The sequence below is a fragment of the Aedes albopictus genome, chromosome 3 (genome assembly GCF_035046485.1).
Source record: "Aedes albopictus strain Foshan chromosome 3, AalbF5, whole genome shotgun sequence".
Classification (NCBI taxonomy): Eukaryota; Metazoa; Arthropoda; class Insecta; order Diptera; family Culicidae; genus Aedes; species Aedes albopictus.
Window position 1 is genome coordinate 205,701,604 of NC_085138.1, and position 15,085 is coordinate 205,716,688.

The following is a 15,085-nucleotide window of genomic DNA, read 5'->3' on the forward strand; positions in this document are numbered from 1 at the left end:
AAGGTTGACATGTTAGATAAATAATATCTTTTGAGTTCATCAAAATGGTAAATCGATATATTCAAAACTAAATATGACTTCTGCAATACTTTAAATCTAACTTGTAAATTATTTTACAAGACCTTTGAGACTTGTAATTTATTTATTTATTCTCTTTACATCAACAGACAACTTGTCCCAATGATGGTTAAAACTATTTGGTACTACCAACTATAACAGATAACACAAACACAAAATCACTATTCGTCAGCATTTGTACAAAATATCACAGAAAAAATATGTCTGATTGTTGCACGAGACAAATTAAAATCGAAACCGGTTGCTGCCCTATTGAACACTCGAAGAGCACCATGAATAGCGATATTCTGGCCGTAGTCGGTTCGTTGGAGCGGTAATCTCAGCATATAATTGTTTCGTAACGCTCTTGGACGGACGTTCAAATCAACTGCCGCCAGAATGGACAGTTGATCAGCAGGAGTAAATCCATTTTATTTTGTATGGTGAAAATGTTGAATGGTAGGTACATCCTTGGAGGTGCATCACACAGCTCAGTGGAGAGCTAGATATCAACTGGTAGGTAAATGGAAATAAATTGTAAATATGTTATACCTAGATTGAATGAAGGAGAGGCACTGAGCTGGTAGCGATATCAGTCAGTGCCTGGGTTCGGAAACAGAAAGCCTCGCCTGTGTTTGTTTATAGATGAGGATACGATACGATATAGATATAGAAACGATGAGGAGGCCAATACCCGATGAGGTGTCAAGATGCGATGAGGCCTGGTGCCAATATTCGTTGAGACACCAAGATGCGGTGAGGAGACCAACACTCGGTGAGGGTTGATAGCCGTGTGGGACCTGCGCTGGAACCAAGAGGCCGAGGGTGCTGGCTGATCGATGGACGCTGGAGCTGGATGGCAGAAGGTACTTGAGGCGGAAGACGCTTCGAGCCAGGAGGAGCTTGGTAGCCTCTTAGTAGCAGACGTAGCTTGGAACCAGGGCCTGGTAGCAGAGTCTGCTTGGAGCCAGGAGGAGTCTGGTAGCTCGGTTGCTAAGGAGGAGCTCGGTAGGCTGGTGGAGCTCGGTAGGCTGGAGGAGTACGTGGCCAGGTGAAGCTCGGGACGCGTCGGATCTGAGAGTGTGTGATGAGGAGGAGTGTTGAATGGTAGGTACATCCTTGGAGGTGCATCACACAGCTCAGTGGAGAGCTAGGTAGGTAGATGGAAATAAATTGTAATTATGTTATGGTAGGTAAATGGAAATAAATTGTAAATATGTTATACCTAGATTGAATAAAGGAGAGGCACTGAGCTGGTAGCGATATCAGTCAGTGCCTGGGTTTGGAGAACAAAGCCTCGCCTGTGTTTTTTATTTCCAACAGAAAAGCATCTAAACTTGAATTACTTGAAATAGAAAGCTGTTCCTGAAAAAATATGGCTTAATAGTAGTCACCATTGTGCACAACCACTACCAAATATTTTTTCGAACAATGTATTCCACTTCGATAAATTTGCCTTTAGATGGTATTCGCCATACAATATTTGTGCGATTTACTTTTAGCTATTTTTCGCGCATAGAAGCTAGCGCCACATTGGTCGATGCGGAGAGTAGGAAAACATCCGATGTAGTTAATTCATTGCTGGGCAGTCTGTTCTTCCTCGAATTGTGTCAGCCACAAACATAGCCCTGGCGATATTTCGGCGCGCCTGGAGAGTTTCCAACTGGATCAAACGACATCTACTCTCATAGCTCGGTAATCTAAACGGATCCTGCCATGGAAGTCGACGGAAAGCAAAACGTATGAAGCGGCGCTGAACCGATTCAATCCTGTCCATACCGTTCTGGTGATACGGATACCAGACGACCGAGCAGTACTCTAGGGTTGAGCGGACGAGCAAACAGTACAGCGACTTGAGGCAATGTACGTTGCTGAAATTCTTGGCGATGCGAAAAACAAAACCCATTGTTCTGGAGGCTTTTTCTACTACGTACGATACATGTTGTTTGAATGTCAGCTGAGTGTCAAGGATTACTCCCAAATCCTTCACATGGTCGACACGTTGAATTTCACAGCCATTAAGCTTATACGAGATCGGCTGGTGAATGTGGTAAAAAGACATTACGGAACATTTGTTTGGATTAACGACCATGCCATTCAAATCGCACCAATCCGCGAAAATATTGAGCTCTTCCTGAAGACGTATTGCATCATAAACAGAGCAAATCTTCTAGTAGATTTTTAAATCGTCCGCGAATGATAGTTTAGGGTCTTTAATTGCGTAGTTGACGTCATTGAAATATAGCAGAAAAAGTAGTGGCCCCAGATGGCTACCTTGTGGGATACCAGATGGAGCCGGAAACTCATTCGACACGGAGCCTTCGACGGTGACTGTTAGCTTACGACCGACGAGGTACGAATTAATCCATCTCAAAACACTACCGCCGACACCAAGCCTTTCCAACTTAGCAATCGTTATAGCGTGACTGATTTTATCGAAGGCTGCAGACAAATCCGTACACTGAAAAAAAGGACATAGTAATTTTGACCAAACCAAGGGTTAAACTAAAACACTTTTACCACTTGATTTTGGTAGACCATGATTTATATTTGAAATTACTATATGCATGGTTTACTTTACCATGTTGCAGTATGTTTACGTAATATGGTATCTTAAACCATATTTATCGTCCATTTTACCATGCGCGACATTAAACAGCATACACTCAGGAAAATTGCCTCATACTTAATGGCAAATATCCATGTGCCAAACCACATCCAAAGTATATGCAACCAATACTCGATTACGCAGGCAAATTAGCACATGAATAGTATGTGCTCTAAATTGTATGAGTCGCTGCTGTATGGTGCCTCATCAAAAGTATGAGTCGCACTAATGGAAAATATGTGTTTACCCCCATTGCAAAAATTCATGTCCCGGACACATAGAAGGAATGAAGATTTTTTTCCCAGTGTAGTACGATTGACCCTCGTGATTTGGTTCATATTACCATGCGCATAGTTCAACGAGCAGTACCACCTCTTCTGTTTACATTTTGAAATATTGCATCAAAATACATGTTATTAGCTTTGTTTATTTATTAAATTGAATTAAATAGCTCATAAACATTACTATATACTTGACTACATATATAAAATGCTTTGATCCTTCGAAATAATAGTAGCTTATTTTCCTAGACGAGGTACTTGGTGTGGCATAGGTTTCCGGCACTGTGGAGGATCCAACACCCGAATGGTTCCTAAACACGGATGAAAAGAACCCAGCCGTGCAGCAATGCTTCTCATCCATCAACCGTCTGACGTCTCCGAACCTAACGGATCCGGACTGATTCCGGTGCCATTTTCGGTAATTGGTGACCAGGGTTGGTTGGTGGCAGCTTCGTTGATTACTGCATTTGCCAGTCAAGTATCATCCAGGAGGATCACACAGCAGCACCGCGGAACGAAAGCTGAGTCCGAGTAAAGTTGTCCAGCGATGGCATCATCAAGCAACGCCTTTCCAGAAGCGGGAGGCTTATGCAAAAACAAAACCTGTGGTGGAAAAGAGAACCAAGTAGAGTTAAACTTCCGGATGCCGATTGACTGGAGGTGTCGGCTGAGGAAACAGTGGATTCGAGCTGTTGCTTACCTCACTAATCTGTGATTGACCCACGGGATATGGAATCGACCGCTTCGTCGCCGGACCTCGATTTATCGGTGCGAGCGAACCACCATCGTCACTGTTGTTGTCATGTGTTGTTTGAAGCTAGTATTTATAAAGAGAAGAAATTTATTCAATGACTGTCAAAGCCTATGGCACGGTCAAACTATTAAAAAATGAGGGAATTTATAATTACCTGAAAAGCGGCGCAAGGAAGAACACGAGCGAACACGACCGAAGTGGAAAAATACTCGCGGGGGCTTTCACAAGAGCGAACAAGAAAAACAACTTTCTCTGTTAGGAGTTCAACTGGTAATGAATTGTATTTGTCAGAAAGAACAGTTACAGAGTTGCCAGATGGGCTGAATCATCAAGATTTATATAAAAGGGGAATCGGTTGGTTACTACACTGTTAATACCCCCCTTCAAGCCGATAACCCTATTAGGCTTCGTAGCTTCTCATATTGTGGTCTCGGTAGTCCTTTAGTCATTATGTCGGCTATCTGGTCTTCCGAAGCCACGTACTCCAACTGGATGGTTCTTCTCTGGATTTCTTCGCGTACGAAATGAAATCGCACGTCTACATGCTTCAGCCGCTTGGTAGGCTTATCCTCTTCAGCAATACTGATGCATGCTTGATTGTCTTCTCGGGTTGTGACAGGTTCGGACACATCGATGTTGAAGTCTTGTAACAGCATCCGCAGCCACAGCGCCTCCTTAACAGCTACACTCAGTGAGGCGTACTCCGCCTCGGCAGATGACAATGCGACTGTTTTCTGCTTCTGCGTTAACCAGGATACGTTTGCTTGGTAAACCCGAAATACGAATCCCGATGTTGATTTCCGATCGCAAACATCGCTTGCCCAATCGGAGTCAGCAAATCCTTCGATAGTTGCGCACGTCTCGTCCCTCCTGTACACCAGTTTCAAGTCCAATGTACCCTTAATGTACCGCAGGATACGTTTGGCGTGATTCCAGTGATCGTCAGTTGCACAGGTTTGGAAAGCACTGAAATAATTTACAGCAGCGCACAAATCAGGTCTGGACGTCACGGTAACGTAGGTCAGGCAACCAATCAACTCTCGATATGGATGAGTAGTGTACTTGGTAGGGTCGTTACACTTCTCAAGCTTGAGGCCTGTTGCCAACGGTGTTTGTTTCGGCTTGCAGTCTGTCATGCCGAAGCGAGCTAGAAGATTTTCGAGGTAACTCCGCTGGCTAATTTCCAAAATGCCTTCATCCTTACGCCTCTCCACGGTCAGTCCCAGAAACGTGCTAATCTCGTTCATGTCGCTCATTTCGAACTCGTCCTTCAGTTTGGCTTTCAGATCTCGAATCGTTTCCAACGATCGGCTGGCGATTAAAATGTCGTCTACATAGATGATCATATACACCTCCTCTCCATCAACGATCGAGATATACAGACAGTTATCCACCTTGCTGCGTTTGAACCCAAGACTCGTGACGAAATCGTGAAATCTTGAATTCCAGGCACGGGATGCTTGCTTTAGGCCGTAAATGGACTTCTGCAGCTTGGCAACCAGGTTTCCTGCACCGAATTCTTCCGGTAGACGCATGTATATCTCTTGTTCTAGCAATCCGTTAAGAAACGCAGTCTTCACGTCAAGCTGGTGAAGATGCATCCCTTTTTGATTGGCAATGGCCAGTAAAACACGCAGCGTCGCGTGTTTGGCCACCGGCGCGTAGGTACTCTCATAATCAAAACCTTTGCGTTGAGAGAAACCTCTGGCTACGAGCCGTGCCTTGAAGCGGTCGATTCCGCTAGCATCGTTCCGCTTTATCTTAAATATCCATTTACTGTCAATGATATTCTTACCTGGAGGTGGTGATGCCAGGGTCCAAGTCTTGTTTTTGATGAGAGAGTCCATTTCGTCGGTAATGGCGGCTTGCCACTGCGGCCAATCCGGCCGCTGCCTGAGGCCGGCCACTGTAGCCGGCAGATCCTCGACGAAGCTTTCAGCACACATGGCAGTTTCGCACATCTCGTAACAATCATGCCATACTGGTCTCCGCTTCTCACGGCCACTACGACGCACTGGAAGTTGCTCCTGCTGCCCAGGCTGTTCCGGTTCTGATTCTTCTTCATATTCACTGATCACATCGTCTTCGAGCTCATCAGGAGCTACACTACTTTGGTCAATCGTCTCTTCAAGCACCACTTCCCTCTTCTGAACACTCGGTTCCACTTCAAGTATGCCACCGAACATGGTGGATTCATCGAACACCACATCCCTACCGATCACTATCTTCTGCCGCGTTTCGTCCCATAGTCGATACCCATTGACGGTATACCCGACGTGATACAACTTCTTGCACTTAGAGTCCAACTTCGACCTGAGTTCTTTCGGAACATGCAGGTACGCGGCACTTCCAAAGACCTTCAGCTTCGATACATCCGGTTTTCGACCAGTCCAAAGTTCGTACGGCGTCTTCTTCTCTGCCACCGCCGACGTTGGGCACCGGTTGGTCAGGTATGTAGCGGTATACACAGCTTCACCCCACATCTTCTTACCAAATCCGCTTTCGGCCAACAATGCCCTGGCCCGCTCCATCAACGTACGGTTCATCCGTTCGGAGACACCGTTTTGCTCCGGTGTGTACGGAACCGTTAACTCCATAGAAATTCCCTTTTCCCGACAGAACGAACGCATTTCTTCACCGATGTACTCACCGCCGTTATCTGTACGCAGACGTGCTATTCTGGTACCAAAATGGGCCGTGACGAGAGCTTCGTACTCGCGGAAGCAAGTAATCACCTCATCCTTCGTGGACATCAAATAGATGATCGCGAAATGCGAAAAATCATCAATAAAAGATACGAAAAAACGCTTACCGTTCCAGGTGCGGGGTGTCATCGGTCCACATACGTCACTATGTATTAGTTCTAGCGGTCGCCGTGAACGCCGCTCCTCCCCTGAAGCAAACAACAACTTTGCTATTTTCCCGGACAGACACGGTTCACATACAACAGTTTCTGCATCGAAATCCGTCAGCTTCAGTCCGTCAACCATCTCACACTTCACCAGTTCACGCAAACTGTCACAGCCCACATGACCGAACCTCTGGTGCCATAGTACCGCATTACGCGACACTTTACCCGAGAGCATGGCTGACCCCATTTCACTGCGCTTACAGAAAATGTCCAGTTCGTAAAGTTTGCCTTTCAATCGACCAACGGCCAGCACGTCACCATTCTTCTTCACTTCGGCTTTTTCTTCTTCGAAACACACCTGGAGACCCGCCTTTGCAATTCGCTTTACCGAAAAAAGATTGCAGCTCAACCCCGGCAGGTAGAGCACGTCCTTCGCTTCACACTTCTTCACTGTACCGTCGACGACCGTATACATAATCACATCGCCACAATACTCAGCCAACAGTTTCTGTCCGTTTGCCACAACGATCTCGACCGGGCGTTCCAACCGCCGCATCACTGAAAAATACCGCGAGTCACACAGCATGTGATCGGTGGCCCCCGAATCTAAAAACCAACCGACACGCACTAGATCGTCATCTCCTGCTGCAACAAAAGCTATTTCCGGACGATCTTCTTCCGCACCTACGTGCGCCTTCTGCCGCCGTGCATCGCTTCTCGGTTTCGGCGTTTTGTTTTCGCTATTCACTTTTTGTTTCTCACTGTCACCACGATCGGATTCCCGGCAGTTTGCCTTTTTATGCCCATACTTCCCACACTGAAAGCACTGCAACTTCTTCTTCTTCAGCCTGCTAGCCATCGCCACACCATCACCAATACCACCACTTGCTTCTTCGCCTGCTTCTGTGTTACGCCGTTTCAGCTCAACGTCCAACAGCCGCTTCTTAACGAAGTCCATCGTGACGCCGTCGGGTAGCGTTTCAATCGCCGTCACGACCGAATCGAACGATGGGGGTAGTGTCAAAAGCAAATGACACACAGCGTCGGATTCCTCGACGGTCGCTCCGCTTCCCTTCAATTCACGTATCAACTTGTCGAACCGCAAGAGATGCTCCGACATCCGGCAGGCCCCGTCCACGTACCGCAACGTGAGGAGCTTCTTCCGGAGGTACAACTGACCAGCCACACCGCGACGTTCGAAAACGTTTTGCAGTGTGCTCCAAATCTGCTTTGGTGTGCGGCAATCCTTAACTAGCTCCAACTGGTTATCGTCGATCGCTTGGACGATGAACGATTTGCACTTCTTCTCACTAGCTTTTCTTTCCGCGAACTTTTTCTCCTTCTCACTCTTCACAACAGCCGAATCCGCTTGCTGCACTTCCAACTCCGGGACCTCTTCCGCGTCGCGCACTAGACAATCAAGGAGATCGTGCATATCGAGCACCGTCTCCATACGAAATTTCCAGTTGTGGAAATTATTCCCGTCGAACGCGATTACTTTCGATTTTTCTTCCATGCTGGAGCCCACAACCTGAAAAGCGGCGCAAGGAAGAACACGAGCGAACACGACCGAAGTGGAAAAATACTCGCGGGGGCTTTCACAAGAGCGAACAAGAAAAACAACTTTCTCTGTTAGGAGTTCAACTGGTAATGAATTGTATTTGTCAGAAAGAACAGTTACAGAGTTGCCAGATGGGCTGAATCATCAAGATTTATATAAAAGGGGAATCGGTTGGTTACTACACTGTTAATATTACCGTCCCTACACAGTTATGGATCACACACAGTTACGGATCACTTTGATGTTTAAAGTCGAATATCTTGCTCAAAACATATATTTCGGCACGAAATTCATTTTTGTAGCATGATCCTATTTGTTTTCTGAGATAAAAATTCATTTACAAGAGTTCAATCTCAAAATAAAATGTATTTTAATGCAACGATAGTGTTGTCCTCTCACATCTGCTAGTAAACAGCCGAATTCCATAAGAAACTACTCCTGCAGCGGCAAGCTCTAAAAGTGTCGAAATCCATCAATTTTGATATAAAAATCGCTCGTACACGTTGGATAAGATATGTATGTATCTATTAAAGGAAGTTTTGTTTTATTCTGGGATTCAAATACTAAAATAATATGACTTTCAACAGTGATCCATAACGTGACCCAAAAACTGATCATTTGACGCTATTATGGATCACTTTAAACAAATATAGATTTTTGCTCCACTCAACACTCTTGATACAATATTCTTACCTTAAAGTATCAAAAGTATCATTAAAAAAACATGTAACCTTGAAAACCAGGTGTCTTGAAACACAGAGTTGTAAAAATAACACTTAAAATGGAGAGCATCACTGAAACCTAGTGGCGCACCTCTATCGAAGTAAATGGATTCGGGACTTTTTAATGTTTTCTCTTTAGTCCTGTTGTAAAATCGGGTACTCCATCAGTAAAACAATCAATGCACTGCGTAGTTTAGCCTTACAAACGCAAATTTATTATTAGAGTTGGAATTTTGAGTAATTTTGCACTGATCCATAATATGGTAAAAATTGATCCATAATGTGTGGGACTCTGTGGAGCTGATCCATAATAAGGCATTTTGTAAACAGTGAAATATTCCTTTTTTACGCGGAAATGACTTGCGATTATACTTCAAATGGATCGGGAATGAAAAGTTCGAATCAAAACATAGCCAACGGTGCTTTCAAAGTCGCAGTTTTTGTTTTCTTTTATTTTTAATTGAACTTTGAAGGTCAAAAATACCACTAAGTGATCCATTACTGTGTACCCACGGTACAATATTTTCTAGTTGCCGTCGTTGATTCATGATTAAAAATCGAATGATGCTTCGATGAGTAACTTACCAAGTTTGCTTTGATAAATCTGGTCTCGAGTCCAATAAAGATGGCGAACGCAAATGACACACAGCGGACTGAACAGCGAGCTAAAGAATTACAAGAACATTTGCATATTTCCAACAACTATGATGCGTTGTAAACTCGAAAATTTTGAAAGTTTGGGCCAACATTGTTTGAGTCAATATTACTATGTCTACTCGACGAATGGTAAAAATTGAATAGTACTGCTGAATATGCATATTATGAATCTCACCATGTTACAGCTACCATGTAGCATGGTAATTCTCACTGGTTTGTGGTAGGCGTAAAGAAATTTTTGGTTGGGTTTACAATATTTGGGGATGGTAAAATTAAGCACGATGCCATGGTTCGCATTACTATACTTTTTTTCTCAGTGTATAGATGACATCCGTTTGGACTCTCTCTGGCAAAGCTTTCCGCAATGTACGTGGTAAGACACAAGAGGTTAGTCGAGGTCGACCTACCTGAGATGAACCCATGTTGGTCGTCACTCAGATATTGTTTGCAATGTGCGAGAAGTGGGTCCATAACTACAAGTTCAAACAGCTTGGAGATTGCGCACAGTGATGTGATACCGCGATAGTTGCAGACGTTCCTGCGATCACCTTTCTTGAGAACGGGAAACATAACGGCGGTTTTCCAAACCGACGGGAATTCACCACTTGACAAGGACAGGCTGAATACGTGCTGCAGAGAAGTCAGGAGATTTTCAATGAACCTCTTCACAAAAACGGATGGGATTCCGTCAGGGCCAGAGTTGCTCGATGACTTTAACGACGAGGCGGCTCTAAAAATCATGGCATTGTCGATGTCAAGTCTGTATAGACTACTTCCAGTCATTAACGGAACATTGCAAGCGGCTTGATGAATTTGACGATCGGGAATGACTTGATTGTTGAAAGTGCTGGCAAACTTGTCGGCAAAAAACTGGCAGATGTCATCGGGGTTGCAGGAGAATTTTTCGTTGAAGGTCATGGTTGAAGGAAAGCCAGCCTCTTTCCGTTGACTGTTAACGTACTTCCAGAAGGACTTGGGCCGAATCCTCAGATTCCGTTGGAGGTTTTCCTGGTACCGTCGGAAGCTCAGGCGGCTACTCAAATGGTATGCGGAGTTTAGTCTCTTGTAATGGTCTCGCAGCGAAACTGTCCGATATTTCGAGTACTTCTTAAGAGCAGCTTTCTTCGTGGACTTCAGTACACGAAGCTCATGAGTCATCCACGGTTTGTTGTTCAGGAAAGCTTTCTTAGGTACATGTCGCTCAATCACATGACCCAGGATGTGCGAGAGTGTCTGAGCAGCATTGTTCACATTACGTTCGTCGAGGACAGCGGTCCAATCGATGGCAGATAGAAATTCAATAATGCTTTGCTGGTCAGCATTACGAAAGTCGTAAAACACGGGAGCGACAGTCATCATTTTGCTTGAACAATGATCGTCGAGTGTGAGGACTAATGGAGGATGGTGATTCACATGTTTGACCAGTGGGACTGGAGCAATGGAGATAGCTGGGGCGACATCTCGAGCACTCACGAAACAGAGATCAAGACAGCGACCATTTTCGTTGGTAATGTAATTAATTTGTCGTAACGTGGCGGAGCTATAACTATCTAAAAGTTTGGATGCACCTACATTCAACTTAGATCGATCGGGATCGGGGTGTAGAAACCCATTGCAGGACGATTTCCAAGAGATTTCCGGTAAGTTGAAATCCCCAATGATTATGATTTCGTCGACCGCATTAGCCTTTTCAATAACCGCCGCTAACGATCGGGAATGAGTGTCGATTAAGGCGGTGTCACGGGTTCGATCAGGGGGCACATATACAACACACAGAAACACCTTGCGATTTGTAAGCTGGATACACGCCCATTGCTGTTCTACACTATCCCAGTCGTCATTGTTCAAAACTCTAGTTTTGAACATCTTTTTGGTAGCTATGAGAACGCCGCCACCAGTTGATTTGCGACTGTTTCGAGGTCCACGATCACAGCGACATACTTCGTATTCCGTACCAAAAACCTGTCCAGAGAGAGTTCGTGAGCCCAACCACGTTTCGGTTAGAACGATGATGTCGTAACACCCATCGGATATTGCGAAAAGGTATTCGTCCACGCTACTATTCATTCCACCAGCGTTTTGATAGTAGATCAATACACCATCGTGATGATCTCGCCTTGCTATCAAGGATTTGGAGGAACCTGTCATCGGGCGTCGGAAGGTAGTCGCTACTTCCGGCAAGACCATGACTTCAGCACCAGGAGGACCCCGCCTAACTGGGGCCTTGAAACCCCTTTTCGATCCCACGGAGTCCAAAATGGGGAGTGTGAGGTAATCACGCGACCATGACGGACCAGCTACTGCCAACCGGGAGTCTCCAGTCGTTATCCTCCATTGGTCGTACAATCGAGCGTCCTTCGGGATGCGCCTATATCCAATACCGTGTTCCGGAGATCCCGGGGCCTCGAAAATGGAAACAGGTTCAAGAAGCGAGTTTCTTGTATTCAAATCGTACTTGCCTAGAAGTCGGTTTCGGAAGACCCCTTCTTCCAACTCAAAAGTACAAGTCATAGCTAATATTTTATACTTGTAGTTTGTTTATGCGACATACACTTGTAAATTCTACTAATAATATTAGTCCATCCGACTTGTACACTGCAAAAACTGCGAACATTTATTTTATGTGAAAATACACATCGATCCAATGGACTACCCGCTTTGCGCGCAGCCACAGTTGATCAGCAGGAGTAAATCAATTTTATTTTGTATGGCGAAATGCATCTAAACTTGAATTACTTGAAATACAAAGCTTTTCCCGAAAAAATATTTGGTAGGCTTAATAGTGGTCACCATTGTGCACAACCACTACCAAATATTTTTTCGAATAATGTGTTCCACTTTGAAGAATTTGCCTTTAGATGGTATTCGCCATACAATATTTTTGCGATTTACTTTTAGCGATTTTTCGCGCATAGAGGCTAGCGCCACATTGGTCGATGCGGAGAGTAGGAAAACAGCCGATGTAGATAATTCATTGGTCTTTCCACACATACGTTTTGTTACCTAAAATATAACTAAGATATTTGTTGTTTATGGCCTAGATTAGTTTCACAAATACTTAGTATGTGTTAACACCCATAGCAAAAAAATATGTGAGTTCACACATAATACTAATGCTTAGCGTCTGTGTCAGCCGCCGGAGATGTGCAAAGTGAAAAATGGCGACTGAGTGTAAACATGTGCTGCAGGATTTGCTCAGATATTTTACTTAAATCATCGCAGCTACATTCAACATTGGAATGAATTAACTACATCGGCTGTTTTCCTACTCTCCGCATCGACCAATGTGGCGCTAGCTTCTATGCGCGAAAAATCGCTAAAAGTAAATCGCAAAAATATTGTATGGCGAATACAATCTAAAGGCAAATTTCTCGAAGTGGTTCACATTATTCGAAAAAATATTTGGTAGTGGTTGTGCACAATGGTGACCACTATTAAGCCTACCAAATATTTTTTCGGGAAAAGCTTTGTATTTCAAGTAGTTCAAGTTTAGATGCATTTCGCCATACAAAATAAAATTGATTTACTCCTGCTGATCAACTGTGGCTGCGCGCAAAGCGGGTAGTCCAATCATCAAAAGCAACAATCATCAGATTTCGTGTCTTTAACATACAGTGTCTTTAGTGTGCACCAGCTACACTGAAAAAAGGGACATAGTAACGATGACCAAACCGAGGGTGAAATTAAAACAACTTTACTACTTGATTTTGGTAGACCATGTTTAATTTTTGAAACTACCATGTGCAGGGTTCAATTTACCATGTCATTTTTTATTTACGTTTTATGGTATTTTCAAGTCTGTTTCCATAGTTCATTTTACCATGCGTGTGACAAGCGGCATGGTAAGTTTGACTATCGTAATATGGTTCAATTAACTATGCGCGTAGTTCAGCAGTAGTGTCATACATTTTTGTTTACGTTTAAAAATAAACTGTAGATGAATAAAAAAAATCAAGTTTATTAATTTTTAACCAAATAAAACTTATTATAAATATAATAAACACGAGAATAAATACTTAAACAACAATTTTCCGGGGGACATTGGGGCAGTGTTTTCTTGGTCACCATCAGCGGAGCTATTTAAAGTACTCGCTCCCAGCGTAGTTTTTCGGTCCGGATGATGTTTCTGGAGGATGCCTAGTGGAAGTGGGTGACGTTGTCCGGAATTTTATACAGACGGGTATTAAGTTGGAGAAATGATAGTCTATCCAGAACTTTCTTCGGAAGGTCCACTGTCTCGAATAGGATGTTCTGCTGTTCGATGGTAGGAGGTTTATCTGGAATCCTCTTGGTGAAGCATGCGCTAGCTGGAAAAAGTAACGAGTGAAAAATACCAGAAAATTTCTCCTTCATTACGGCTCATACTTCATTTCCGTTTTGATGATTGGCAGCGGATCTTAAACGATGAAAAGCTTTTCGAAGTTGCATTTCCGATGCCAAAAGCGGAGTTCTCCATCAAATTCTGCTGTTGCTGATTATCTCCGGAACAAAACCACTAGAATACAAGCAAATCGATTTAGAAACTGCGGTTCGTTGGCAAAGTAGTTTTTTATGCCGCCAAGTGGCCAAGTTCTGAAATGAACAAATAGAGTTTACTAGCTTAATCAGAGATCGATGAAAGATTTGCTTACCGTGAACACTTTGCCCCAATTTTACCAGCAGCTGCAAAATTCCTCAAAGAAAATATGGTTACAGAAATTGCGTTTTACGTTTAGTCACATTTTTGAAAAGATGGCCGGTGGAGCATGAAAAACCATGGTACATGTTGAAACTTACCATGGAAATATAAGAGGTAAACACAAACATGGTTCTGACAAACACGAAAGATTTGTTTATGGGAACTATTTTTGATGGTACCAATTACTATTCGGTTGGCTGTTAGATCATAGTAAATTTGAACAGAAACATCGTAATTATAATCGAAACCATGGTTATCATTACTATTTTTGGATATGGTAAAATTGAACATGGTTGAATGGTTCAGATTACTCTAAAATTTATTTCAGTGTACACTCCCGATTTTTTGAGTGCTACACTATTATGCGCGGTGCAGAAAAAGTGCTGCACCGGTGTAGCACGAAAATCAAAAACGAACATTTTCGGTGCAAAAGTGCTACACCGGTGTAGCTCCACCGCAAAAACAAAAATGACATTAGTATACCGCATTTAGTTCACTTGTTACCGAATGGCAACATTTGTTTTTTTATTTATTTGGTGTGGGAATTCAGGGAAGATTTTGTTAAGGTCGAAAGTAGGAAACCGTCAATTTAAATAAAGTGGGCGATGATGGAGTATTTGCGCACGAAATATTTCCATCGTTGCGTTGCGGGTGGTGATTGGAAAACTCCACCTGAAGTGAGCTGTGATGGATTGGCGGAAGGATTCGATCGCAAACACACACATCGGGTGATCGAAGGTGGTGAAGGGAACCGAGCGAGCAACCGGTGTCAGTCGATAGCCAACCTCGTTACAATCGACAAGGCCAAGAAAAGTTATAACTACCAAAGTGTTTTCGGGAAGCGCGCGACCATTTGTACAGTTCGGGAGTTGTTCTCCCAAGAGTTTTCCTCTACGCCACCACGGTAGATTGTCTT

General features: G+C 43.8%; 1 protein-coding gene across 1 annotated transcript; it reads right to left on the reverse strand.

Annotated features, from left to right (window-relative positions):
- Positions 1-9,606: 9,606 nt before the first annotated feature.
- Positions 9,607-12,002, reverse strand: LOC134290552 (uncharacterized). Its single transcript, XM_062857713.1, has 2 exons — positions 9,899-12,002; positions 9,607-9,701 (listed from the first exon to the last, which is right to left on the reverse strand). The coding sequence occupies exons 1-2, from the start codon at positions 12,000-12,002 to the stop codon at positions 9,607-9,609; spliced, it is 2,199 nt and encodes a 732-aa protein (XP_062713697.1).
- Positions 12,003-15,085: the final 3,083 nt, after the last annotated feature.